The sequence below is a fragment of the Gobius niger genome, assembly GCF_951799975.1.
Source record: "Gobius niger genome assembly, chromosome: 21".
Classification (NCBI taxonomy): domain Eukaryota; kingdom Metazoa; phylum Chordata; class Actinopteri; order Gobiiformes; family Gobiidae; genus Gobius; species Gobius niger.
Genome location: NC_136872.1, coordinates 20,523,496 through 20,548,939, shown reverse-complemented (window position 1 = coordinate 20,548,939; position 25,444 = coordinate 20,523,496). Strand labels below are relative to the sequence as shown.

The window sequence follows — 25,444 nt, the reverse complement described above, 5'->3', positions numbered from 1 at the left end:
CTTAAATGTAGGCAAGAAAAGGCTACTACAACCAAATAATAATGAGTTTTAACCTGTTAACCCCCACCTTAACTGGTTGGGGTCAAGGTGGGAGTTAAAACTCATTATTATTTGGTTGTAGTGGCCTTCTCTGACCACCAGAGGCCACTATACCCTCATAATCCTATTATATCTTAAACGTAGGCAAGAAAAGGCCACTACAACCAAATAATAATGAGTTTTAACCCCCACCTTAACTGTTGGGGGTTAACAGGTTAAAACTCATTATTATTTGGTTGTAGTGGCCTTCTCTGACCACCAGAGGCCACCATTTCCCCAAACATTCTAGTCTTCTTCCTTCAATGCTATCATCATTATTATCCAATCATTATGTGAAACCTTTTGTCACAGGGTCCGGCCGGTTTGCCAGGATTTCCAGGCACACCAGGACTTCCCGTGAGTTCCATTCATCAACTTTTTCTTCTCTTTCTTTTTATTGTAAAGATTAATGTTTATTTGTTTATTTTCCTTCAGGGTTTGCCAGGACAGGACGGACCACCAGGCCCCAGGGGAGTGCCCGGCTGCAACGGAACAAAAGTGGGTCTTACGGACGCAGATATTCGAGTTTAAGATGACATTTTTTCTTGTTAGATTTGTTTAAAAGTGGGCGTGTCCTCTCCTGTAGGGCGACAGGGGTTACCCAGGATCTGGAGGAATCCCTGGTGCTCCTGGTCTACAGGTGAAACTCATTTATCACAATGGACTTCTCTCCACAATCAAAACATTTCCATGAATAATTTGTGATCTTTTTATTCTGTTTAGGGTCCACCCGGTTTACCTGGTTCTAAGGCAAGTAAAACATCATCTCTAGAGCAACAGATAATCTCCACAAACAGAAATGATCATAAATGATAAATGATGGTAATAATGTGTCTTGTGTTCCGGTGCAGGGAGACCCAGGGGACGTGATCTCGACCAATCGCTTCGGAGAGAAGGGAACTCTGGGTTTGCCCGGTTTACCTGGACTTCCTGTGAGTCGCCAACGATACGATGATGTTGTTCAGGAACTCGAATCGTTTCCTCACAATGGATTTGAACTTGGACTGAAATCAGATTCACGATTTGATTAAAGGAAAGCAGGATTAAATGAAGGAAGGAAGGAAGATAGAGAGAGAGGGAAAGAAAGTAAGTGAGAGGGAAAGAAAGAAAGAAAGAAAGAAAGAAAGAAAGAAAGAAAGAAAGTAAGAGAGAAAGAAAGAAAGAAAGAAAGATAGAGAGAGGGAAAGAAAGATAGAAAGAAAGAAAGAAAGAAAGAAAGAAAGAAAGAGAAAGAAAGATAGAGAGAGGGAAAGAAAGATAGAGGGAAAGAGAGAAAGAAAGAAAGAAAGAAAGAAAGATAGAGGGAAAGAAAGATAGAAAGAAAGAAAGAAAGATAGAGGGAAAGAAAGAAAGATAGAGGGAAAGAAAGTAAGAGAGAAAGAAAGATAGATAGAGGGAAAGAAAGATAGAGAGAAAGAAAGATGGAGGGAAAGAGAGAAAGAAAGAAAGAAAGAAAGAAAGATAGAGGGAAAGAAAGTAAGAGAGAAAGAAAGAAAGAAAGTAAGATAGAGAGAGGGAAAGAAAGACAGAGAGAAAGAAAGTGAAAGGGAAAGAAAGTAAGTGAGAGAGAAAGAAAGAAAGTAAGAGAGAAAGAAAGAAAGAAAGAAAGAAAGATAGAGGGAAAGAAAGATAGAGAGAAAGAAAGAAAGAAAGTAAGATAGAGAGAGGGAAAGAAAGACAGAGAGAAAGAAAGTGAAAGGGAAAGAAAGTAAGTGAGAGAGAAAGAAAGAAAGTAAGAGAGAAAGAAAGAAAGAAAGATAGAGAGAAAGAAAGAAAGTAAGAGAGAAAGAAAGAAAAAAACAAAAAAAGAAGGTGAGAGGGAAAGAAAGTAAGAGAGAAAGTGAGAGGGAAAGAAAGAAAGAGAGAAAGAGAGAGAAAGTAAGTTAGAGGGAAAGAAAGAGAGAAAAAAAGAAAACAGAGAAAGAAGTAAAGAAAAAAAGTGAGGGAAAGATAGAGAGAAAAAGAGAAGAGAGAGAATGAATGAAAGAAAGAAAAAATAAAAAAATAAACTATAGACAGATAATCTAAACAAAATTGCAATTTAAATCCTGAAAAGCTGCAATTTTTTAGAAAGTAAAACAACATTAAATCTTGTCTCCATTGAGTCGTGTTCTGTATAAAACCTGCTCAAACCTTGTAGTTAATCCTCTACATGTGTTGAAATGCATGTAGTTCTTGTTTCAGTTCATATCTTCTCTTAAATGTTTATATGTCTGTTTAAAATGAGCCTGAAGGATTAAAACATGAGTGTGAAAAGCAAAAACAAATCTAACTGCAATTACAAATCTCTTATCTAACACTTACAAGCGTGAATGTTGTTTTGTTGTTGTAGGGTAATCCTGGAGCGCCCGGTCTGTCCGGCCCCAGTGGCCCACCGGGACCCAGAGGCTACGACGTGAGTTTATTCAGATTAAATCTTTACGTTTCTGTGAATTCTTAGTGACACTTTATTTACGTGACTCTGTCTTTGGTTTTAGGGACAACCTGGAGCTCCCGGCTCCCCAGGACCTAAAGTGAGCACAGAGTTTTCACAATAATAATGATTTTATGCAGAGTTAACATTTCATTCATTCACTCACCTTGAATATGACTTTAAATACTTTCTTTAGGGAAACATGGGACTGAACTTCCAAGGGCCAAAAGGAGAAAAGGTGAGATTATCCTTGTTTCTTCTCGTTTCAGTTTTCAGAACCTGGATTAATACAATGTTTGTGTCCTACCTCAGGGTGAGACCGGTTTGACTGGACCTCCTGGGCCTCCCGGACAGGTCGGGGAGCAGAAGAGGCCCGCGGAGACGGAGATCCAGAGAGGGGACAAGGTAATGCACAGGTTTGGGACAGAGGAAGAAGAGAAGAGTGTGTTAGAAGAGCGTTATATTACACTTAAAAAGGCAAACAATCAAAGAGTGGAGATAAAATCCTTTCAGTGTCCTGGATTTGAACCTGGTCTCACGGCTTCTTTAACCTCTGACCCCCCCCTTTAACCGAAAAGCTTCTAAATGGCAACAAAACGAGACGTGAATGGCACCAAAAGAGCAACAAAAAGTGTTAAAAAAACACACTGCGAAAAGTAATCTAGAAATAAGTTACATTTTCATGAAATAGGTAAGTTTGCCGCAGATTTGAGCAACTAACCTCAGGAGATCTGATTATGAGGCAAGTTTTTTTTACACCTGAAATAAAAAAAGAGGTTGTTGATTTAAAAAAAGAGATGGCAAATCTTTATTTACTTAAATAAATGCGCGGGGGACTCATTTATATACATAAATTAATACAGAATATACACCAGTCTGTGGCGTCCATGTTTATACCACACGTGTCGAGGTCAAGGCCCTTAGAGGAGCATGAATTCCCGAACATGTCAAGTAAGTCTCTAGCCTATTCCTGAGCATTTATGGATTTTTAACCAAATAACCAGTTTGCTCACTCTAGCCACTAGGGGGCAGCTTAAATTACAAAAATCTTCTTCTAAAAGGATTCTTCTGAAGTGTTTTTCTATTTATTCCTGAATATTTGACACGAGGATGCAGCTGAGAGTCGTGTGGTTAAGGATTCTGCTTCTGTTCTGGCCTTGATGAGAAAACGTGTCGATGGATCAAGTATTTTTGCATTTAAAATAACAACAAAACTGTAGAAAATCCAGTATTTGTTTCTATCACACACACTGGCGGTGACTGCAGTGCCTGATCTCACCAGCAGAGGGAGCTCTCGAGGAGGAGATACCCCTGATCCTGCAACTTACACTCACAACCACCAGATGGCACTACAGGGAAAACTCTTAATATTTTAGTTTCCAGATTTTGGGTCACAAAACTTGGAAATAGAGGAAATAGAAAAAAACAACTTCACAAAAACATGTTTAATTATTTGACTGATTCAATGTTTCTCCATAAATTTATTTGGGAAATCGTAATTACAAGATTACATTATTTTTTTCTCACATTGGTGCAACAATATCTCCATGCAAGTATCTCCTACAGACTTCAGATTTCTCAGCCTTGGACTGAACAATATTTGGAAGGTTTTTCCAGAGGGATGTTACAATAGCTCATTCCTGATTCCTTGATTAATTGAGTGTTGAATTTCAAAAAAACAAAGCGAAAACAGATTTTTCCACAAGTAAGCAGCTCATTTTAAAACAGAAGATATCAAAAATCCCGTCTGAAAAAGTCTTTAATTAGTCTCTAATATGTCAACATAACCATAAATTTAAACCTGGCTTGATCCATTATTCACATTTTGCTGCATAAAAGGCCTTATTTTTTAAATGAAAAACATAAAATGACAGAAAACTTGCAATACATTTTCTTCTCATATTTATGTTGGTAATCTACAGCGAAAGTTTCAAACTGATATCTCGAAATTTTAAAAGTTTCCCTATAGACCCTTAAATTGTTTGTAAACATTCCGGGCTTATCTGGAGGCAGGAAGTGAGAATCCTATCTATTTCCATTGTAGCCGTTGTCATAGTAGCGATAAACAAATGTCTAACTGTTTTTGGAAATATCAGATAAACCTTAATTTATCGTCTAAAATGTCGTTCCTCTTGTTCTTGCACCTTCAGCCACAACAGGACCACATTTTTTAGTTGTAGTTTTACACTTATAATTACTAGTTTTAGTTTAATCTTATTTCTCTTGATCACTTCCTGCCTCCAGCTGATGTCACTGATGATGTCAGCAGCGAAAGGGTCTATTCACCTCAGTGTTAATTTTGACAACACATTTTAATGTAGTTTCAGTCTTAGTCTTTTGACGAAAATGTAATTCGATTTTAGTCTAGTTTTAGTCAAAAAAATATCTTCAATTTTAGTCTAGTTTTTTAATTTACGACTAATTTAGTCGACTTTGCATTGATAATATTCATTATAATCATATTTAATCTTGTTCCTCTGCTTCATGGAGCTGCTTCCACATGAATAAAGCTCAGAGCTGATCCTCTGGCAGAGAATTTACATGATCTGAGGCTCTTTCAGACGGTCAATAGAAGTTTGGATAATTTTAGTCTCTCCTTTTCATTTTCATTTAGTCTTATTGACTAAAATATCGGGACATTTTAGTCATAGTTTTAGTCTCATGAATTTAGTTTTAGTCCAGTTTTAGTCGTCAAAAATAACACTTTGACTAAAATTAAGACTAAATATTTTAGTCGACGAAATTAACACTGATTCACCTACAGAGTCCCGCCTTAACCCTTTTTCAGACTTTCACTGAACTCAGCGTGACAGAATCAAAGTGTTCAACATGCAAAGAAACACCTTGAGTTTAAGTTATATCTGGTTTAATTCATTATTTTTGCTTTTTGCAGGGAGACCAAGGGCCCCCAGGAACTCCCGGCGACCCAGGGTACCCCGGACCCCCTGTGAGTTGAATGTCGCCGCTCTAAAGTTACAACATACTTTATATATCGCTGTGTTACATCTGCCTGTTTGCAGGGCCCCTCTGGCGGACAGAAGGGAGACAAGGGAGAAGCCGGAGAGGCAGGAAAGAGAGTGAGTAAAAGCACTTATGGTGAATCTGGAACTTGAATTTCCCTTGGCATCGATTAAGAACGAGAAAAATGACCGTCATAAATGAGATAAATGACTTACAATCGCTTGAATTAAGGAGTTTATGTTGAATTTGAGTCGGTTTGAATTATAATATAAGATGTGCTTGTTTCATTGGCAATGAAACAAGATGTTTAACCTACTCAAAGTTTAGATCTCTTAAAGCAGTACTAAGTAACGTGTTTACCTTAATAAATCCTTCCGTAGTCCCTGTGGGGGTAATACAAGTGTTTATGGGATGATTGGAGGGTCTTTCATCTCCCCCTGGTGTCTCTGGCCAGAAAACCACTTTTGGACTGGAGCAACCAACACACACTAATGGAATCACAAAGAAGAAGCTAACAGGCTAACGGGCAAAGCTAACTGCGGGCTAGCGTCACTTTAAACAGTATTTACAGCCAAGTTTGAGTGAAAAAAAAAGATCTCCATTGTGTAATTGGATGTACAATATCCCTCTGCCCCTTTGTCTTTTCTGTCAGCGAAGTATTTACTCTCCAAGACAATTAATAAGTAAAATAATTACTTAGTACTGCTTTGACTCAAGAAAACGTATGTAATTTATCACAGCGTGCTCTCTAACTACTGCAATACACGCTGAGCATATTCAATATAATATAAACCTCCTTGTTTTCTTAAAGTGCATGTGACACATTAGACACATTTTTTGCTAAAACATTAGTTAAAGGGATATTTCAGAATAGGGCCTCATTTCCTACTTATCCAGACGGTTGTTGTTTTTTCTTAATTTTTAGTCATGCAGTCCTTATATTTGAAGAGTTTAGCAGTGCTAGGCTAATGCTAGGCTAGTGCATGTCTATGGTAACTAGTAGCCTGCATTAATTTCAGTCTGATCCAAGCACAATCACTTATAACACCAGACTACCCATATAAATGTCTGTGTCGACTGAATAATTGTTTAAATATAACCATTTTGAGCAGTATCAGCTTCCTGGTTGTAGCTACGCAGCGGCGGAGTGATCTGCTCGGTTACCGGATCCACAGTAGTTTATTTACCATTACTACACGTGGAATTCACAAAGGAGCTTCTACAAATCAGATATGGCAACGTTTGGAGGACGACCCCATGATTTTGAAGAGGTTTTTAATGCAGGCTATTAGTTACCATAGACATGCACTAGCCTAGCACTAGCCTAGCATCCCCAAACCTTCAAATATAAGGACTGCATGAACAAAACAAAACAAAAAAATCTCCAGAAATCAACAACACTCTGGATAACTAGGAAATGAAGCCCTATGTCAAAAATCAATCCTGAAATATCCCTTTAAAGGAGCATTATGCAACTTTTTATGAGTCGAAACAAGTTGATATTTATGCATATCTCACCTTGTAGTGACCCAGCGGCTTTGTGAGTGGTCAGCATGGCATCTTTACTTTCCATCACAGTGGTCTCTACAACGCTCCAGGATCTATTGTTTGGAAGGTTTTCACTGCAGACGGAGCCTCTCACCAGGAAACCTGCAAAACAATTGATCCTGGAGCGTTTTAGACCCATAAAGATGTCACTGTGGAAAAAAACCAAAACCTCAAACTACTTTACAGTTGAAAATGTAGTCGACAAATGCCCGGTCTGAAATGAAGTTGATTGAAAGGATTTTTCTTTAATATATATTTACTGATAATTTATTTTCTTGCTTTTAGGGCAAATCAGGAAAAGATGGTGACCCCGGCCCCCCAGGCTTCCCTGTGAGCATCGCCCAGTGATTTATTGAACAAATTAATTATGAATCATCTTTGTTTTGGCTTTTTACGATTGTCTTTCTGCTGTTATTGTTGTAGGGCATCAAAGGAGAGCCGGGTCTTCCAGGTCCAGCCGGCCGCGACGGAGAAAGAGTGGGATTTTTAATAACATTAACATTTAAATGACGAGATAATCGCTGGAATTAGTCAACGTTTCACCAAACTGACACTTTTGTTTTGTTTTCAGGGTGTGAAAGGTGATCGAGGATACCCAGGCGCCCCAGGAGTGGTGAGGAATAAATAATGCTCTAAAAAAAAGTGCTTGAAAACGTTATTTGGCGCTAATGCAGCGTCCTCTTTTGACCACTAGATGGAGATACTGCTTCTGAAATATTTACTACCTTTTTAATTGAATAAGCGGCACAAAGTTAATTTGCCTTGTTTAGATCTAGTTTATGAATGTAAATGTATGTTTACTCTGGTTTGTGAACAAAAGCCTTTAACTCTGTCTGTAGTTTCACTGAAGGATGATTTAAAAGGATGTTTTTGAACAGGTGATTGGAGGGCAGACAGGGGGCAGAGTCGGATCAAAAGGTGAACCAGGATTCCCCGGATCTCCCGGACTCAAAGGAGACAGAGGACCTCAGGGTCAGTTTTATACATTTGATCAATGACAATAAGTAAAAAGTGGAAAGAAACTTTAAGTTGGCTTTTGAATAAGAACTAACTAAGTAATAATTGATACTTTTTTGAGTATCGTTCATATAATATCCATCCTTCTCTCTCAGGTTTGTCTGGACCCCCCGGGCCCCCTGGCAGCTCCCTCAGCTCAGGCCAAGGCCCCGCCGGACCCCCTGGTTTCCCCGGAGAGCGAGGGCAGAAGGGAGAGTCCGGCGTCCCCGGCATCTCCCTCCCTGGCCCTCCCGGACGCTCAGGATCCACTGGGGCTCCAGGACAGCCCGGCCTGCCCGGCCCTCCAGGCTTCTCCACCGGACAGAACTGCCTGGCAGGCGAGCCAGGACGCCCCGGGTCGCAGGGAGACCGAGGCTACCCTGGAGATACGGGACAGAAGGGTGAGGGAGTAGAATCTGATGTCACTAAACGCTCTGCTGCACTGACACTAACAGCGGGTCCTTTCAGGTGACAAGGGAGACACCTGCGTCAACTGCTTCGGAGGCGGCTCTGGTTTACCAGGACTCCCCGGACCCCCCGGGCCCCCAGGATTCCCAGGTATCTTTATCTTGGGCCCCGATGTGCGTGAGACGGTGTGTCTCAGCTGGTGTGAAATGGAGACTCACGCTAGAGAAGCAAACAAATCCAAAAAGCGTTAAATACTAAGCCTGATCAAAACAACAGATTCAGTCATTTGAACACAGACTGTTTTCATGCTTTTTCATTCAAGGATGGTCTAATTTTTTTACTTTTTGTATTTGATAAAAAACATCTGACCTCACTTCAGGCTTTTAACAGAGTATGAAGAGGAAAAAGTGATATTTATTTTAGCGATATTCTTGCATACTTTCTTTTGTCGCTCTCCACTGATACCGTGAGGAACTCCAGCAAGATCTCATACTGTATGACATCAATAACATAAATTAAAGCAGTACTAAGTAACGTGTTTACCTTAATAAATACTTTCCGTAGTCCCTGTGGGGGTAATACAAGTGTTTATGGGATGATTGGAGGGTCTTTCATCTCCCCCTGGTGTCTCTGACCAGAAAACCTTGTTTGCAACTTGTCTGCCACCGGACCGGAGAAAGCAATACACACTAATGAAATCACGAAGAAGAAGCTAGCATGCTAACGGGCAAAGCTAACTGCGGGCTAGCGTCACTTTAAACAGTATTTACAGCAAAGTTTGAGTGAAAAAAAATATTTCCATTGTATAAATGTATGCACAGTAACCCTCTCTGCCTTCGCCTTTCCTGTCAGCGTAGTATTTACTCTCCAAGACAATTAATAAGTTAAAAAATTGTAACTTGCTACGACACCTGCAGTTGCACTTATGGCCTCTAGGGGGAAGAGTTACTTAGTATTGCTTTAAAGCCAACGTCAGTTTAAGTTAGACCTGCAGTTTGGCCATGAACACAAGATGGCGCCACCTACCGCGACGTACTGAATCAGGTGAATAGCTTTGTCTCATATCCATTCTTCCCCCAGGAACTAACGGTGGACCTGGACTCAAGGGAGAGAGAGGTTACCCTGGCTCCCCCGGCGCTCTCGGACCCCCTGTGAGTTCAACCAGATGTTTTTAGGATTGTGTCCCCAAGCCTCATCCAATAAGAATCCTTCCAAAATGATTCCACAAAATGTCCTTATACACCTGTGTCTCTGACCCAGGGCCCCGGGGGACCCGTGGGCGGGCCTGGATACCCCGGAGAGAAGGGAGACCCCGGCGAGGCGCTGACCGTGAGCGGACTGAGGGGTGAGAAGGGAGACACTGGCTTCCCTGGCGCCCCTGGTCTGCCCGGTCTAGACGGACGGCCCGGTCGAGACGGATCCCCAGGACTTCCCGGACCTAAAGGAGCTTCAGTAGGGGGCGCTCACACTTGGTACATCCACATAACGCTGACGTGAAAACCAGCACTGACCCAGAGTGTGTCCTCAGGGCTCGCTGCAGGTGAAAGGAGAGCGCGGGCCTTCTGGGGAGTCCGGTCTGCCCGGTATCCCAGGAGACAGAGGACCTCCCGGGGGCCCAGGCTTCGGGCCACAGGGACCGTCCGGAGAGAAGGGTGTCCAGGGAGTGTCAGGCCGCCCCGGTGGTCCTGGTGCACCTGGTAAGAGCGTACCGACCCGCCCGGTTCAGCTCATGATTCTCACAAACTGACTAAATGATTCCTTTTCCCAGGCGCTAAAGGTGAACCCGGACTGACCATCGCAGAGAAGGGACTCCCAGGACCCAGGGGTTTGGACGGAGAGCCTGGTCTGCCCGGTTCCCCAGGTACTTTATCACTGTCCACGTGAGGTGTGGTCCTGCTCCTGAACTTCATTTATCTTTATTATTTATCCTCTGTTTTCAGGATCCCCTGGTCAGCCCGGACAGCCTGGTTTCCCCGGGTTACCAGGAGGAAAGGGTGACCCCGGACTCCCAGGAATCGGACTTCCCGGACCCCCAGGAACCAAAGGTGAGAAAATAAGTCAAAAAGTACTTTCTCCTCCAGCTCATATTTGTTCGGGGATCTTTTGAGGATCCGCACTGTGAGATCATGTGAATATGCAGCAGAAGTTGTGTTAATCATTACAATCCTCTCCAGGTTTCCCCGGTATCCCTGGCCAGCCTGGATCCTCTGGAGGACCAGGCCGACCCGGAGTAGACGGACTGCCCGGAAGGTCTGGAGTCCCCGGGCCCAAGGTATGCACTCAGTAATGTCTGTCCCGACTCAGCGCTGAATGTGTTGAATGAGACATGAGAGCGTCGTCACACGTCTGCTTTCCACAGGGAGAGCCTGGTTTCGGTCTCCCTGGCCCGCCTGGTCTGCCTGGCGTCCCTGGAGCCAAGGGTCTGTACGGGCCAAAGGGTGACCCTGGTTTCCCTGGAGGCCCCGGTGGTCCCGGAAGAAATGGATTTGATGGAGGCCCTGGGTCTAAAGGTAAAGCTCCTTCATTTCATAAATGTTAAAGGCTTGAATTTTCTAAATTAACTGCATGTATTTCTATCCTTTTCAAAAAATAACCTCTTAAGTAGATAAGTAGTCTTAAGTAGATATTTATGCACCACTTTCAAATAAGAAAATACTTTTATTTGCATTTGACTGCAGTATTGAACATTCCTGCATGACTTTGCTGTCCTCTGCAGGAGAGCCTGGTTTACCTGGTATCCCTGGAAGTCGTGGACCCCCTGGACCCCCCGCCCCTGGTTCGATTGGAGTCCCAGGTCCCCCCGGAGCTCCCGGACCTGTTGGACCGCCAGGTAATGTATCAGGAGAAATGCATCAATGACAGAGCATTGTTATAGAAGGAGACTGCATGAACAGCACTAGATGGGACATGTGGTGCCGGGGTTCACTCTGCTCCCCCTGTGGAGCACCTGCCTGAGGTTCAGGGTGTGAGGCTGTGACAACGTTACTGTTCATGTGCACTTTATAGACACGACTTCTGTGGTTCACTGCATCACTGAGCACCTTTAACAGCACAAGCCTTTTCCCTGAGCACAGCCGTGTTAACATCACTGACATGTAAACGCACAGAGCACGAGTGTGATCTCTGCTCCTGTCCTCACGTGAAGCATTTGATTATTGTTAATGCATTTAATGCATTATATTTTGTTCTTGTTTGGACTCGGCTTTATCCATCCATGCGCTTTACGGCCCTTGTGCGACGTCTGATGCCAAGGCCAGAAAGGTATTGTTCCCATAAGGTGCTCATTATGCAGTGTCAGATCACGACAGTATGAGAATCCTCTGAAACATTAACTTTAACATATTTCACCCAAACAAATGTTTAAAATCTTTTTTATTACAACTGTTTCTATTTGTGCAAAGACTAATGTACCTTAACCATCCAGGATATCCCGGAGGAAATGGAGGCAAGGGCGACCCCGGCCCCCCAGGCCTGGATATCCCTGGTCTGCCCGGAGACAGAGGGTCTCCAGGCTTCAATGGATCTCCAGGACCCATCGGAACCCCAGGACCTCCCGGAGGACCAGGGCGGGACGGCCTGCCTGGTCTGCCAGGTAAGACCTCATTAAACAACCCCAGAGTGTGGTCAGATTCATCCATCCACTGTTTCATTTGTTTGACGCTCTGCAGGAGGCAAAGGAGACATGGGCCCAGTCGGTTCCCCTGGACCATCTGGAGGTCCCGGTGGACCTGGAGGTCCTGGTGGCCCAGGACCTAAAGGTGATTAAAATGACTCATGACCTGAAGTGTGACCAGATCAAAACACTAAAGTCTGAAATGAACCTTCTGCTTCAGGTGACTCCGGGTATTCTGGCAGAGATGGTGTTCCAGGAACTCCAGGACCTAAAGGAGAGCGCGGAGACCCCGGTCTGCAAGGACCTCCAGGACTGAGCCCCGAGTCCATCGGATCAAAGGGAGATAAGGGAGAGCCCGGCCTTCCCGGTACATCAGTCTGAGATTGATCTGCTTTTACACTCAAAGAGCGTCGTCTTCTAACGTTGTCGTTGCTTTGGCCCGTGTTGCAGGTTCCCCTGGTGGCCCCGGGCAGAAGGGCATCTCTGGTCTCCCCGGTGACCCAGGACTCCCAGGAGCTGACGGACGGCCCGGTGTCCCTGGACCCTCTGGTACTGTTACACTACAGTTCTCGAATACTGTCACAAACATCACAAACATGGCTCTAATGGATGTTTCTGGTGCTCAGGCCCGAAAGGAGACTCTGGTATCCCAGGTATCCCCGGAGGACCAGGAGGTCCTGGTGCCAAAGGAGCGATGGGCGAGATGGGCTTCCCAGGTCAGACTCACTTCCACTGGGCTCGACTTGAGTGTAAACCTCAGTAAATAACCTTGAATCATTGTCTTTGTGCCGTGCCCTGATTGAACAGGCCCCGGGGGACAGAAGGGAACTCCCGGTCAGCCTGGTCGGTCTGGAGGACCCGGAGGCCCTGGAGTCCCTGGTTTCCCTGGAGCTAAAGGTGAACCCGGATCAGCTGGAGTCGGCCCCCCAGGAATACAGGGACCTAAGGTACAGCCGCTCTGCTCTTTAGAACTCGTCCAGCTGAAGATCTAAACATGACCCACTGACAGATGGAAGCCGTCTTTCTTTGGACATTCAGCTAAGCTTCTTGCTGTTTTAGGGCGACCCAGGGCAGCCAGGATTCCCAGGAACCTCTGGACTGAAAGGAGCCTCAGGATCGCCCGGTCTGCCCGGCATCCCCGGAGGCTCAGGGCCCAAAGGAGACCCCGGTCTGCCAGGGTTCCAAGGTAAACGCAAATGACACAAATGATTTTTGCAGAGGGAAACCATCACATAAAACCACTGTATTACACAGAGTCATAAAAAGTACTGAAGGAAGTAAATGAGGGATTGAGTGGAAACAGATTTTACGCCTCTGACTGAAGCCGTTCTTCCTCAGGTTCTCCCGGTATCCCTGGCCCCAAAGGCCTGGACGGTTCTCCCGGCGGCCCAGGGCTGAACGGAGGCCCGGGGAGACCAGGGGAGCCCGGCCGACCAGGAGGCCCAGGTTTACCCGGAGAGAAGGGGCAGGCGGGACGAGACGGCATCCCCGGACCGGCCGGAGTCAAAGGAGAACCAGGTATGGATCCATTGTCCTGGCGACGTCATAACGAAGCAAAACATGCACAAGTATCTACAACCATCCAAGAGTTTAGTTAGATATGACCTTCTCTTATCACAATATCGATCTCCAATGTCAAGAAATTAAAAAAATGAGGGGTAAATAGGGGAAAAACTAATCTACAGCTGTTAATGTTCTTTTCTTTCCTTCTTCAGGCCTTCCTGGTTTTGGCGGTCCTGGTCCCTCTGGCCTCCCAGGTTACCCAGGTCAGAAAATGAACGCTCTTAATGACACATACAAATTCAAACCTTGTAATAATCATTCTTCCCCTGCCTCCTCTTCCTCCAGGTGCGAAGGGAGACCCAGGTTTGCCCGGTCCATCTGGCTCCCCTGGATTCCCCGGTCCCAAAGGAGAGGCTGGTTTCCCCGGTAACCCTGGCTCCTCAGGGCCCGGCGGTCCTCCCGGGCCCCCAGGCGTGCCTCTGCAGGGGCCGAAAGGGCTGCAGGGAACTCCCGGACCTCCAGGAAGACCAGGTACAGCACTGAGAGCGGGACGCACCAAATCAAGGAGGATTGCCGTCTGGTTTTCTAGGGAACTTCTCTGGCATTTCACGTTCAATAACCTCTATGATGTCAGCGGGTGGAATAAAGCCTTATGAGCTTTTGACATGGATTACTGGAACTTTTTACTTTTACTCCACTACATTTGAGAGATAAATATACCGTATTTTCCAGACTATAAGTCGCACCATTGACAAGCCTCTCCTGGCAACACGTTGTTCAAGCACACATTTGCAAACTCATTCCTCTAGCTGTGGCTCTAGCTTTTAGCCCTCGATTAGCTTTTTTGTTTTCTTCATTGCAGTAAGAGTAACCTCTGCTTTCGCCAGTCAAGTTTCTCGCTCACTCCAAACTTTTTTGTCTGCTGTTCCATTACCATCCATTCAGCCATCCATTTTCTTCCCCTTTATTACCATTTTTTAATCTTCAGTGGTACAAGAGTAGCAGATACTGGTATACAATTATAAAGCGCACTCTAGCGACTGTCAGTATGAAAATAATAAACATGTAAAATCACATATTTTGATATATATGTCGCACCCCCAGCCACACGATGAAAAAAGTGTGACTTATAGTCCGGAAAAATACGGTAATACTTTCTACTCCACTACATTTCTAAAAAGGCTCCACAGTAAAAGTAAATTTGGACCTAAAGTGTGCACTCCAGAACAGTAGGTGGCGCTGTGCAGATGTACTGTCAATGTCACTGACTCACAACACAACATAATTTTTAACTTATTCCTTCTCTGAATACCAGACAGCAATCCTACATGTTCACGTTTGAGTTGATTTGCATGGGACGTGTCAATGATCACTGAAGGGCTAAGTCACTGTCCAGTCGAATAATGTCCACTGAGCACCAGAGACGCACCTCAGTGTCGCTCGGAGTCACTCACCCGTCTGAAGCGCCTGTTCACTGAAGGGAATCCGAGAATAACGTGTCGTTTATCCACAGCTGTGATGTTCTGTACAGGCACGAAGCGTGTTGCTCTGATCACGTGTGTGTCCAGTGTCTTTGGGTGAAAACAGCAAAACTAAACTCTAAAATCCACCTGGAAACGGCGTTGTTTCATTGGTCGATTTTAAGCTGAGTCTTAGCTCTGCTGTTCGTAAGGTGTTGTGTTTCACTCAGTCGTCTGCATGAGCACTGTTTGTTTTTTACGTTAAGATGAAGAGAATGTAAACACAACGCGTAACTCAATGGACAACCCGAGTGATAAGATTTCTATACGTATCTGGCCACATCTTAAGGTCCAAATATCCACAGATCTTTGATTGATTTTAGCACTTTGACACTGTTTCCGAGGACCAATAAGCATTAAAGAGGAACTTGCATTTAAAGGAACAGGCCACCGTTCTTCCATACTGAGATATGTTCTTACCTGAGCTTAGACGAGTTGATGCGTACCTGTCTGATCTTTGTGTGTGCCCTCAGTCACGCACAACGACCAAAGATGTTGTTAGCATTTGGCCTCTCCCAGTATATTCCTATGGCTCCAAACAGGGGTGAAGTTGAAGAAGATACTTTAGAAGATATGAAGAACATATCTCAGTATGGAAGAACTCTGCCCTGTTCCTTTAAGTCTACATTTCTTGGAAAATAATGACATTGCTCAATTACTTTTCACTTTTGTAAACATTACTTTCCTCAAAAGTTGCCTGTTGTGTCCATTTCCTTTTGAATATGGAGATTTCCCGCCATTTTCTGCCTTCGTAGCTGTAAAAAATAGTATTTGGCCATGAAAATGACATCTACAAGTGAAACACTGGTATAAAATGGGAAAATTTAAAGTGTCTTTCCCAAGAACCCAAAAGTCGTCGGTGTTGTCCACTCGTTAGCATTGTGTGTCGAGCTAAACGTTGCCCTAAAGCTGACTTCCTGTTCCCCGTGGCCCCGCCCCTTCCTGTGACGTCACCGGCGCAGGTCCCACAGGTCAGAGCGTCGGACTCCAGTCTTTGAAACACAAATGCCTGCAGCACTTAAACCGGGTTAAAATCACTCAGGGGTCGAAATATCAGCAGAGAACACCAATAATCACTGTCACTCTTCTCCAATTTAATTCATTTCCTCTCTTTAAGTCTTTCTCTCTTTCACTTTTCCATGCACTCTGATGAAAATAAAGAAGTAAGCACCTTGTAATTCCACATCAAGACCGTGTCGATCCATCACTATCAGCATGTCGTTTCACTCGGATATTCATGATATTCTGCACCAGCCTGGTCCTTTATTCTGTATTTTAAAGGTTTAGAAAAACACTCATCAAATCTGATGACTGAAGACTGTAACGGAATCTGAAGTATAGGGCAGGGGCGTGTCTAAGGGGTGGATGTGGGGGGCCTGAAGTTTGATTCCACCTCCCCCATATCGATTCAAATTTACTTAAAAATGGATATCCTCACGGTAATAGCTACAAACAAGATCTAAATTTAGCTTAAAGCCAAAGGAGCATTTGGTGCCACCTCAGTGATGAAAGTTCTGGATACGCCCCTGCTCCTATTTGTCCTACGTACTGAATGGGTGCTGCTGCCGGATGCTCTCTCATCGAATGCAATTTCTCCATCTGTGAGATCAATAAAGTATCACCTTACCTTACCTTACCCCTTTGAGGCATTAATTTATCCTCCAGGTTCCCCCCTAACTCGAGAAGGATCCTGCCAACATTGTAACAAAGAGAGATACTAAACATTTATCATTCAGTGTTCACGTTTTACTGAGAAACATAATTACAACTAACTTGTCTTTGAAAGTAGTAATAGTACAACACATAATAATAATCCAAAGACCCCCTGCCAAGTAATGAAGTACCCCCAGGGGTCCCCGTACCTGTGGTTGGGAATAGGACTGGGCACCATTAAACAATACCAGTATGGTATCCAAAAAAAGGTTTAGTTACTATCGAAAGCAAGTACGGAAAAAAAATAGCATAGCATTTTGCCCAATTTATATATATTTTTTTGCCTAATATTTATCAATTTTTTCCCATTTTTTAAATATTTCTTTTCTTATTTTTATTCTTGTTTCCCCAATTTTTTCCCAATTTTTTTTTTTTTTTTTTACCAAATATTTTTCCTTTTTCCACCCATTTTCCCCCCAATTTACTCTCATTTCCCCCCAAAGTAATCTAGATATAAGTAAAATTTTAGCAAAATAAATGTATTTGCCCATAATCTTAGTGTTAAAAAAGTTAAAAAAAAGTTAAAAAAAAAAAAAAAGTGATTTAAGTGTAAACATAAGCCGGCAAGTCAAAAATACTCAAATTCTCAAGTTAGGGCAAATATCTTTTAATTGAGTTATTTCGACTTATCAATATATCACTCTTTTACAGTGTAGAGTTGATTGTGAGAACTAATTTCTTTACAGGTAAGGAGAACGATGATTAAGAATTATATTTTTTCATTAGTTAAATACAAACAAACAGAATAAAGGGCCAGGAAACATGAATACAAAAATACAAACTATGATCCTTTTATCTTTTGTTCACGATATTAAAAACCATCACCTGTTGTAATGTAATGTTAAGTCATATAGAAGAGTGTTTTTTTTTTATCTGTCTGCCTCTTCCTGTGTCCCATGCCTTCACTGCTTTACCGGGAACTCTCGGATCCGTAGGTCCAGCAGGTCAGACTCCAGCGGTCAATGTGTTTCATTATGTCTGTGTTTTCTTATTTATGATGTTGAGTTTCACATATTATCTCCTGAATTTCTGGGTCATCCGGGCTTCATTTGGTCAAACACATTCATTTCTGCTTTGACAAAACTATTTCTACAGTTTCTTATGAGTTGTCTGTCCAGTTATGAGATGGAGAGTCCAGATCTGAACCCCATTGAGAATCTTTGGGATGTGCTGGAGAAGGCTTTGCACAGTGGTCACACTCTCCCATCATCAATACAAGATCTTAGTGAAAAGATTAATGCAACACTGGGTTGTTTGGCTTTGCTGAAGCTTATTGAAACGATGCCACAGTGAATAGGCGCTCAAAGCTAAAGGCGCTACAACCCAATATAGATACAGACGGCATCTCTGGACTCTCCCATATATGGTCATGTTTGAAAACAGTTCAGAGGGAAAACAATTTGGAGAAAAATCTAAACTTTCTCTAATTATTCAAAAACTACTTTAACAAATACTGAATTATGAAAATAGTTTTATACTGAATAAAGATACAAAGACATGGGGAGGAGCAAAGTGGTTCAACAGCCCATAAATTTATAAATGACAGAGAATGCTAACATAATGCTACATGTTAGCCTCGTGCTAACGTTAGCTAATGCTTGTTATGACTGCCGTTTTGTTTTTTGTTTTTTTCGCTTCTGCTGAACAATCTGCTGTGAATAAACATCCATATGGACCTGATTTAGACTTAATTTGTATGTGATAATTAAGTTTATATTTCACCAGGAAGTGAAAAACTGTTTCCCAAAAGATTCTATTTTCCCTCTTCGCGAGGCCCCGCCCCCATCTATGACGAGATGCCGTCTGTATCTATAAAAGTGATTGCCTGGAAGTCTAAACGTTTTAAGTCCCGCCTTCCCGGATCTCAGAAACTAATCCAAGTCTATTACCCTCCCGCACAGACCAATGAGACGAGCTCTTTCTGTGAACCAGCCTGTCAGGTCCAATCAGGAGGGAGGGGGAGGAGCTTGATCGTTTACTAGGAAGGGCTTTCTGGTTAAAGAGGGGAGGAATTTTATTATTTACTTCCTTGCTTTCCTTGCAAACTTGCAGACTATCACTTTAAAATGTGTGACCTTATTTTGAAGGCAACTTTTTCTACAGTTTTTTTTTAAAGTTAACAATGAATATCGTCAGTGATCCAGGGAATAACAGAACAACAAAAAAGTGTAGAAACTTCCTGTGTGGCCACATTTTAAGTAAACATTTAAATACTTTGACTGGTGGCTAGAAACCTGTCAGAAAATTACCATTCTATGCTGTCAAGTAAAAATGTGTGTCTTACAAAGTACCAAATACTGTGCACTGTAGAGATATATATGACCTCTAATTGTGTCTAACTTGTGGATGCGTAGGTCCCGGCGGTCCACAGGGTCCGCGTGGTCCTGCGGGCATCGGCGGAGTTAAAGGGGAGAAGGGCATCGCCGGAGCCCCAGGAACGCCAGGCTTCCCCGGGTCGAAGGGAGAGTCGGGCACCCCTGGCTTCCCGGTAAGACACGTTGTTTTTTCACATACAGCAGCTTTAAGGGCAACATTAATAAAAGACAAGTGTGAGACCAGGGGGAACCGAGTGGGCTTTCTGAAGATGATTTCTTTTTTAGGGTTCCTCTGGTTTGCCCGGTGGCCCTGGGCTGAAGGGAGATCTGGGTCTGCCTGGAGTCCCTGGATTCCCCGGTGAGCAAAGAAGCAAAATCAGGTGTATTTATTTTTATGAATGAAACTAAATCTGAGTTCTCTTTCCACCAGGATCAAAGGGAGACCCCGGACTTCCTGGTGCGAGTGGAATTCCTGGAGACCGTGGAGACCCTGGTCCTATTGGTGGGTCAATCAAGTCCAAAATTGTGAATTGTCTCAAAATTAATCACGAAAAGTCATTTAAAAGCGTTAAATATGGAGTCCAATCCAAGCTACGCTGTTAAATAAATAATAAATCTTCTAAATAAAGGCCTGTATGTTTGTCTCTTCTTCCCCAGGTCTTCCCGGGGACCCTGGCGTTCCTCCGACCCCCATCGTGGTGAAGGGAGAGCGTGGTCCTCCTGGTCCTCAGGGTCTGCCCGGAGGTCGTGGTGGTCCCGGTTCCCCCGGCCGTGAGGGTCTGCCCGGTGAGTGATCCCGCCCCCCCAGGCCCGCTGTGTAACTGAGTGTCTTTACGTGACTGTGTCTGATCGTTCACGTCGCTGACCGCAGGTGCCCCCGGTGAGCCCGGAGACCCCGGTCCTGAGGGCACCCCTGGCTTCAGCGGGCCCCCCGGCAGAAAGGGAGACACAGGACCCGCCGGACAGCCAGGTAAACCAACGCACTACAAGAGAACATCGAAATCACTGTTTGGAGATATTGAATTTTGCATTTCTTCCAATGTCAGGAAATTTGGGGAAAAAGGGGGCGAATTTGGGAGGAAAGATTTGGAAAAATTGGGGCAGTAATTGGAGAAAAAATAGGAAATCTGGGATAAAAATAGGGGGATAATTGGAAAGAAAATTGGGATAAATGGGAGAAAATGTTGGGAAAAATTAGGGGAATAATTGGAAAAAGATTGGGGGAAATTATGGGAAGAATCGGAGAATAAATAGAGGAAAATGGGGGATAAATTGGGAAGAAAATTGGGAGAAATGGGAGAAAGTGGTAGGAAAAATTGGAGGAAACTTTGGGAAAGATTGGGAAAAAATAGCGGGATAAATTGGGAAGAAAATTGGGAGAAATGGGAGAAAGTGGTGGGAAAAATTGGAGGAAACTTTGGGAAAGATTGGGAAAAAATAGCGGGATAAATTGGGAGGAAAATTAGGATAAATGGGAGAAAGTGTTGGGAAAAATTGGGGGACATTTATGGAATGATTGGGAAAAAAATAGCGGTATGAACTGGGATAAATGGGAAAAATTGGGGAAAGATTGGGAACAATAGCGCAATAAATTAGGAAGAAAATTTGGATAAATGGGGGATAATGTTGGGAAAAAATGGGGGAAAAATTTGTGATCGTTTTGAGCAACAAATCAGTTAAGATCTAACTCTTCGCACTGAAAAGCGCTGGACCTCCATGAACCCCTCTGTGCCTGTTTGCTGTCAGGTTCCCGAGGTCTGCCCGGTCCCCCCGGTTCAGACGGTCCCCAGGGTCCCACCGGTCCCTCCGGCTCCGTCTCGGCGGCGCACGGCTTCCTCATCACCAGACACAGCCAGTCCACCGAGGTGCCCTACTGTCCCGAGGGGAGCAACCTCATCTACGACGGGTACTCGCTGCTCTACGTGCAGGGCAACGAGCGGGCGCACGGACAGGACCTGGGTACGCACCGGATATATTCAGTCCACGACCCAAAATGAGTTCCACCGGTCTTGATCGAGTCCCAGTGGTTAATATGTTCCCTGTTCTCCCTCAGGTTCGGCGGGCAGCTGTCTGCGCCGCTTCAGCACCATGCCCTTCATGTTCTGTAACATCAACAACGTGTGCAACTTCGCCTCCCGTAACGACTACTCGTACTGGCTGTCCACGCCGGAGCCCATGCCCATGTCCATGGCGCCCATCACCGGAGAGGGCATCAAACCTTTCATCAGCAGGTAACACTGGTCAGGGTTTAGCACAGAAATGGTTCAGAGTTAGATAGAAAGATAGAATCATGCTGCGTCCGAAATGGTCAGATTAGAGCTCTTACGCCAAACCGGATGTGCGTCAGCGTCTGCCATGACAAGTTGCTTCCGAATTGGTAAGTCAGTTAGGAAGTAGTTAGGAAAAGGAGCCTTGATGCTAACTATCATGGCCACTTTAGCATAGGGACCTCTGATGCTAACTATCATAGCCACTTTAGCATAGGGACCTCTGATGCTAACTATCATAGCCACTTTAGCATAGGGACCTCTGATGCTAACTATCATAGCCACTTTAGCATAGGGACCTCTGGTGCTAACCTGTGATTAGGAGCTATGTGCCATCCCACAAGCCACTGCGCCGAACCCCCCACCCCCCTCGCCCCCACCCTCAGTGATTCATGCGCAACCACTGTTGATTGACAGGAGCACATTTAATAATAAAAATAATAATAATTAAAAAATAAGTTTCTGCACAAGCCAAACTTTATAAAAGTGACAAAATCCATGTTGTCGTCCCCACAGCTCAGTCACATGTCAGTGTTAAAGAGTAAACTCAGGAAACGGATTAAATGCTTTTGTTTTCATTTAGTAGAAACTTAAGCCTCATGGATCATTTGCTGCTGTAGCTTTAAGAAACAGCTGTTGAAATAAAATAACACTAAAGGGAAATGTTTGGATCATTTGGATTTATTTTTCTCCTTAAATGTCTTTGTTTGGACACTATGTTGTTGTTGGACACTGTACACTAGGGGGCGACATGCACTTTTGTTTGGCCTGCACTCCACCAGTAACTTTAAAGAAGAAGAAAAACAGCTGTTGGTGATGTCACTTCCCTTTCCCCTGTTTAAGGATGGACGGATTGTGCAAATTCTGCTGAAGCTCTAGTTCACTAACTGCATAGATCTAACAGTCGACCCCATGAAAGGTTAAGGAGTTAGTTGCTAGTGTTAGTGCTTAGAGGCTACAATTTGATGGTTTCGGACGCAGCCTCAGAGTCAGATCAGATTGTTGTTGTGTTGCGTTCATCAAGATTCCTAATGAAGTTGTTTTTTGTGACTGCAGGTGTGCGGTGTGTGAAGTCCCAGCCATGGTCATCGCAGTCCACAGTCAGACCATTCAGATCCCCTCGTGTCCCGCCAGCTGGGAGGCCCTATGGATCGGCTACTCCTTCATGATGGTACTAATTATAAACACACTGCGGGTCACGAAGGCTTCAGTCTCGTGTGGACTTCACTCACCTCTGTCCTCTCCCCTCAGCACACCAGCGCCGGGGCAGAGGGGTCGGGACAGGCCCTGGCGTCCCCGGGATCCTGTCTGGAGGAGTTCAGGAGCGCGCCCTTCATCGAGTGCCACGGGAGAGGCACATGCAACTACTACGGAAACTCCTACAGCTTCTGGCTGGCCATCGTGGAACAGAACGAGATGTTTAGGTTTGTGGATCAGTGGTTTCATTTCAGATTCATGAAGACACTGAGTTCAGTTTAAAGCAGTGAGATTTTCTTATATTAATGTTTAATTATGTCCAACAACATATTGGGCTAAAATGGGACAAGAACGCTGTCAAAACAACCACGCCGATGTGCTTCAGAACGGCAATTCAAAAGCCAGAATATTTCATGCACAAGCTCATAAATGGGGATAATGTATGTGAGGAGTAGCAGAGCCTCTCTCTATATACTGTACATTCTCCCTAAAGTGGAAATGCATTGTGCTTTGCCCGCAAACTTTTTTGGGGGCAAAACAGAGATAAGTCGGCCTTTTCCTGGGTAGGATTCTCTGACTGGAAGCACAAGTAAGAATAAGTGAACATGAAGGAAGATTTTGATACACAATGCAAGATGTCATTTAACATATTGTGATACATGTAGGAGTAGCAGGGTTATTGTGGGATTTAGGGTTAGGGTTTGCGCTGAGGGGGGGTGGGGTCCTACAATCCAGTTTAAGCCCCGGGGCCAATGGGTACAATAAGGTGGGCCTGACTGACAGTAGCATTTGCTTCATCATGCAGTTTTCTAAGCCTTCAAGCTGAATTATCACAGTATTTGAGAGTTTACAGACATACAAGAGTCTATCTTATGCTTCTAGTGAATTGTTCGAGACTCAAACTGCCAGAGGCTTCGGCCAATCACGAGGCAATCTTATCAATAATGATTAACAACACGGCGACGGACAAAACACAAAGTGCTGCAACATACTTACAAACACACATAACAGTTTTTAAAACTAAATAATGGATTTACTATTCTAGCGGTTTGTTTTTTTGGCTGTGATTGGTTGAAAGGCGCTTGAGCTAATCAGCAACAAATGCTGCGCCTAAATTTTGTCCCCAAACAATTCAAGCCATAGCAATCCCAGATTGATGTTGACTTGTAAATCCAGAACGCACTGGTCGTATCGTGTTGCCGTCCTGCTAAAGAATAAGTCAGTGTGCCTCGGACTACTTTGCCCATCTTTAAATATTATACATCAAGGCATCATTGTGTATTCATGGTGTCTCTGATTATCCTGGAAGAGAGAAAATGATTTCACATCTCTGACCCAGTGACTCCTTTATATTGTCCGCTCGACTCATGGATCCCAGATCGATATCTGTGCTCGTGTTACACACTCTGTAATATCAGTTTGATTCTTGCCAGGTCGGCAAATTTGAGTGCTCAAGTTTAATTTGGTTGTTTCTTTTCTACTAGTAAAGCGATCCAATCTCCCTGGATTTTGAGTCCTCTGCATTTTCAAAGCACATAAATCCTAACTGGACTCAATCTGAGCTGTTTGTGTTTAAACTGCTTTTATCCCAAAGCCACAGTTTGTTTAGCATGTCGTTGGCTAAATATGGCAGTTTGTACATTGTGTTTACGCTTGTTACTTCACCCTGCTGCCAGCGGAGGGCGCTCCAAGCAACACTTGGGATTCCTAAAAGAGTAAAACATTAAATATGGATGTTGAGGTTTATGAGCCACTGTTACACTTCCATCTCACTGCCCCCCTCCCTCCCACAGGAGACCCCAGTCGGAGACCTTCAAGGCGGGCAACCTTCGCGCTCGCGTCAGCCGCTGCGTGGTGTGTATGAAGAGGACGTAACGCACGCGGCCACGAGCCCCTCCCCGTCGCCACAGCAACTGAACCAGAACAAACAAACGGAGGCGGAGGCGTACGACCGGCAAGCGTACGCCATGACACTTCTGCTGTCACCGCGGCGACCAAGCGGAACAAAAAACCCCGGCACATCGTCTTCCTGAAAACTTTTAACTAAAAAAAAAAAACTATGGTGCTACTGTGCAAAACAGCTTGATAAAAAAAAGACAAAACTGACTTAAAATAATTCTTAACTTTAGTCTTTGTTTTTTCCCAAGAAGTACCTCAAACGAAAGCAGAGAAATATCCACTAAATGGTGCCATGATGGATGTGTGACAAAGTGCTTTTTCTTCTTCTACTCTTTCCTTAAAAGGACTTTCCGGTGCTTCTTCCTCTCGCCCTGGCTGCTTCACTTCCTCCCTCACAAGTGTCTTTTATCCATTGTCTTCTGATGTAAATACGCCGCGGTCCGTTCCATGGCGCGCTGCAAAAAACGAACGTCTACATGAGTTTAAATGACTTGAATTAGTTCCTCCGTGTTTTGGCCCCGCCCCTTTAAGTCCAACACTATGGTCTTTCGGCTTTAACTGCTGTTTGGGGACACAAATAAAGCATAAAGAATAATAAAGAATGAGTAGTTAAGGGGAGGAACACAGGTTGTTGACTTCACAAATGAGCGAGCTGTCATTCTTTCTCAAGGGACTCTAAGTTTTAAGTACTCAAAAAGTTAAATTCATGTAGATATTCCTTTCTTGTAGCGTGGGACCTGATATTGGATGTCTCTGTCAAATACAATTAGATTAACCCAAGATCGTGAATAATTTTGGTGTAGCCTGGGTCTTTTTTTTTTTATTTTTTTACTTTTTTTTTTTTAGTTTTTGTCAGTTGCAGCACAAATGTGATACTTAACAGACTTCTACCTACTTCATTTTATTTTAGTTTTGTTTCGTTTTGCGCCTTATTGATGAGGAGTGGACTGTTTCGGCACTTTGAACTTCAAAACATCCAGAATAAGAGATGCACTGACCATAGGCTTCGCTTT

At 43.9% G+C, this 25,444-nt stretch overlaps 1 protein-coding gene across 1 annotated transcript in view; it reads left to right on the top strand.

The window, feature by feature from the left end:
• col4a5 (collagen, type IV, alpha 5 (Alport syndrome)) overlaps nt 1-24,581 on the top strand; it is a 60,672-nt gene extending 36,091 nt beyond the window's left edge. The window contains exons 5-49 of the mRNA XM_079579991.1: nt 391-435; nt 514-576; nt 665-718; nt 802-832; nt 934-1,010; nt 2,411-2,473; nt 2,556-2,591; nt 2,688-2,729; nt 2,804-2,896; nt 5,385-5,438; nt 5,512-5,568; nt 7,286-7,330; nt 7,424-7,477; nt 7,572-7,613; nt 7,879-7,972; nt 8,113-8,397; nt 8,465-8,554; nt 9,485-9,555; nt 9,665-9,856; nt 9,933-10,101; nt 10,173-10,265; nt 10,345-10,449; nt 10,579-10,676; nt 10,764-10,914; nt 11,121-11,234; nt 11,829-11,996; nt 12,073-12,162; nt 12,238-12,384; nt 12,468-12,566; nt 12,644-12,733; nt 12,825-12,964; nt 13,077-13,203; nt 13,356-13,535; nt 13,733-13,783; nt 13,866-14,051; nt 19,108-19,241; nt 19,354-19,426; nt 19,499-19,570; nt 19,726-19,854; nt 19,940-20,038; nt 20,815-21,027; nt 21,122-21,299; nt 22,392-22,506; nt 22,587-22,759; nt 24,326-24,581. Of these exons, the coding sequence (XP_079436117.1) occupies nt 391-435; nt 514-576; nt 665-718; nt 802-832; nt 934-1,010; nt 2,411-2,473; nt 2,556-2,591; nt 2,688-2,729; nt 2,804-2,896; nt 5,385-5,438; nt 5,512-5,568; nt 7,286-7,330; nt 7,424-7,477; nt 7,572-7,613; nt 7,879-7,972; nt 8,113-8,397; nt 8,465-8,554; nt 9,485-9,555; nt 9,665-9,856; nt 9,933-10,101; nt 10,173-10,265; nt 10,345-10,449; nt 10,579-10,676; nt 10,764-10,914; nt 11,121-11,234; nt 11,829-11,996; nt 12,073-12,162; nt 12,238-12,384; nt 12,468-12,566; nt 12,644-12,733; nt 12,825-12,964; nt 13,077-13,203; nt 13,356-13,535; nt 13,733-13,783; nt 13,866-14,051; nt 19,108-19,241; nt 19,354-19,426; nt 19,499-19,570; nt 19,726-19,854; nt 19,940-20,038; nt 20,815-21,027; nt 21,122-21,299; nt 22,392-22,506; nt 22,587-22,759; nt 24,326-24,407 (4,764 nt within the window). The 3' untranslated portion in view covers nt 24,408-24,581. The remainder of the gene's footprint in view (nt 1-390; nt 436-513; nt 577-664; nt 719-801; nt 833-933; nt 1,011-2,410; nt 2,474-2,555; nt 2,592-2,687; nt 2,730-2,803; nt 2,897-5,384; nt 5,439-5,511; nt 5,569-7,285; nt 7,331-7,423; nt 7,478-7,571; nt 7,614-7,878; nt 7,973-8,112; nt 8,398-8,464; nt 8,555-9,484; nt 9,556-9,664; nt 9,857-9,932; nt 10,102-10,172; nt 10,266-10,344; nt 10,450-10,578; nt 10,677-10,763; nt 10,915-11,120; nt 11,235-11,828; nt 11,997-12,072; nt 12,163-12,237; nt 12,385-12,467; nt 12,567-12,643; nt 12,734-12,824; nt 12,965-13,076; nt 13,204-13,355; nt 13,536-13,732; nt 13,784-13,865; nt 14,052-19,107; nt 19,242-19,353; nt 19,427-19,498; nt 19,571-19,725; nt 19,855-19,939; nt 20,039-20,814; nt 21,028-21,121; nt 21,300-22,391; nt 22,507-22,586; nt 22,760-24,325) is intronic.
• Nucleotides 24,582-25,444: the final 863 nt, after the last annotated feature.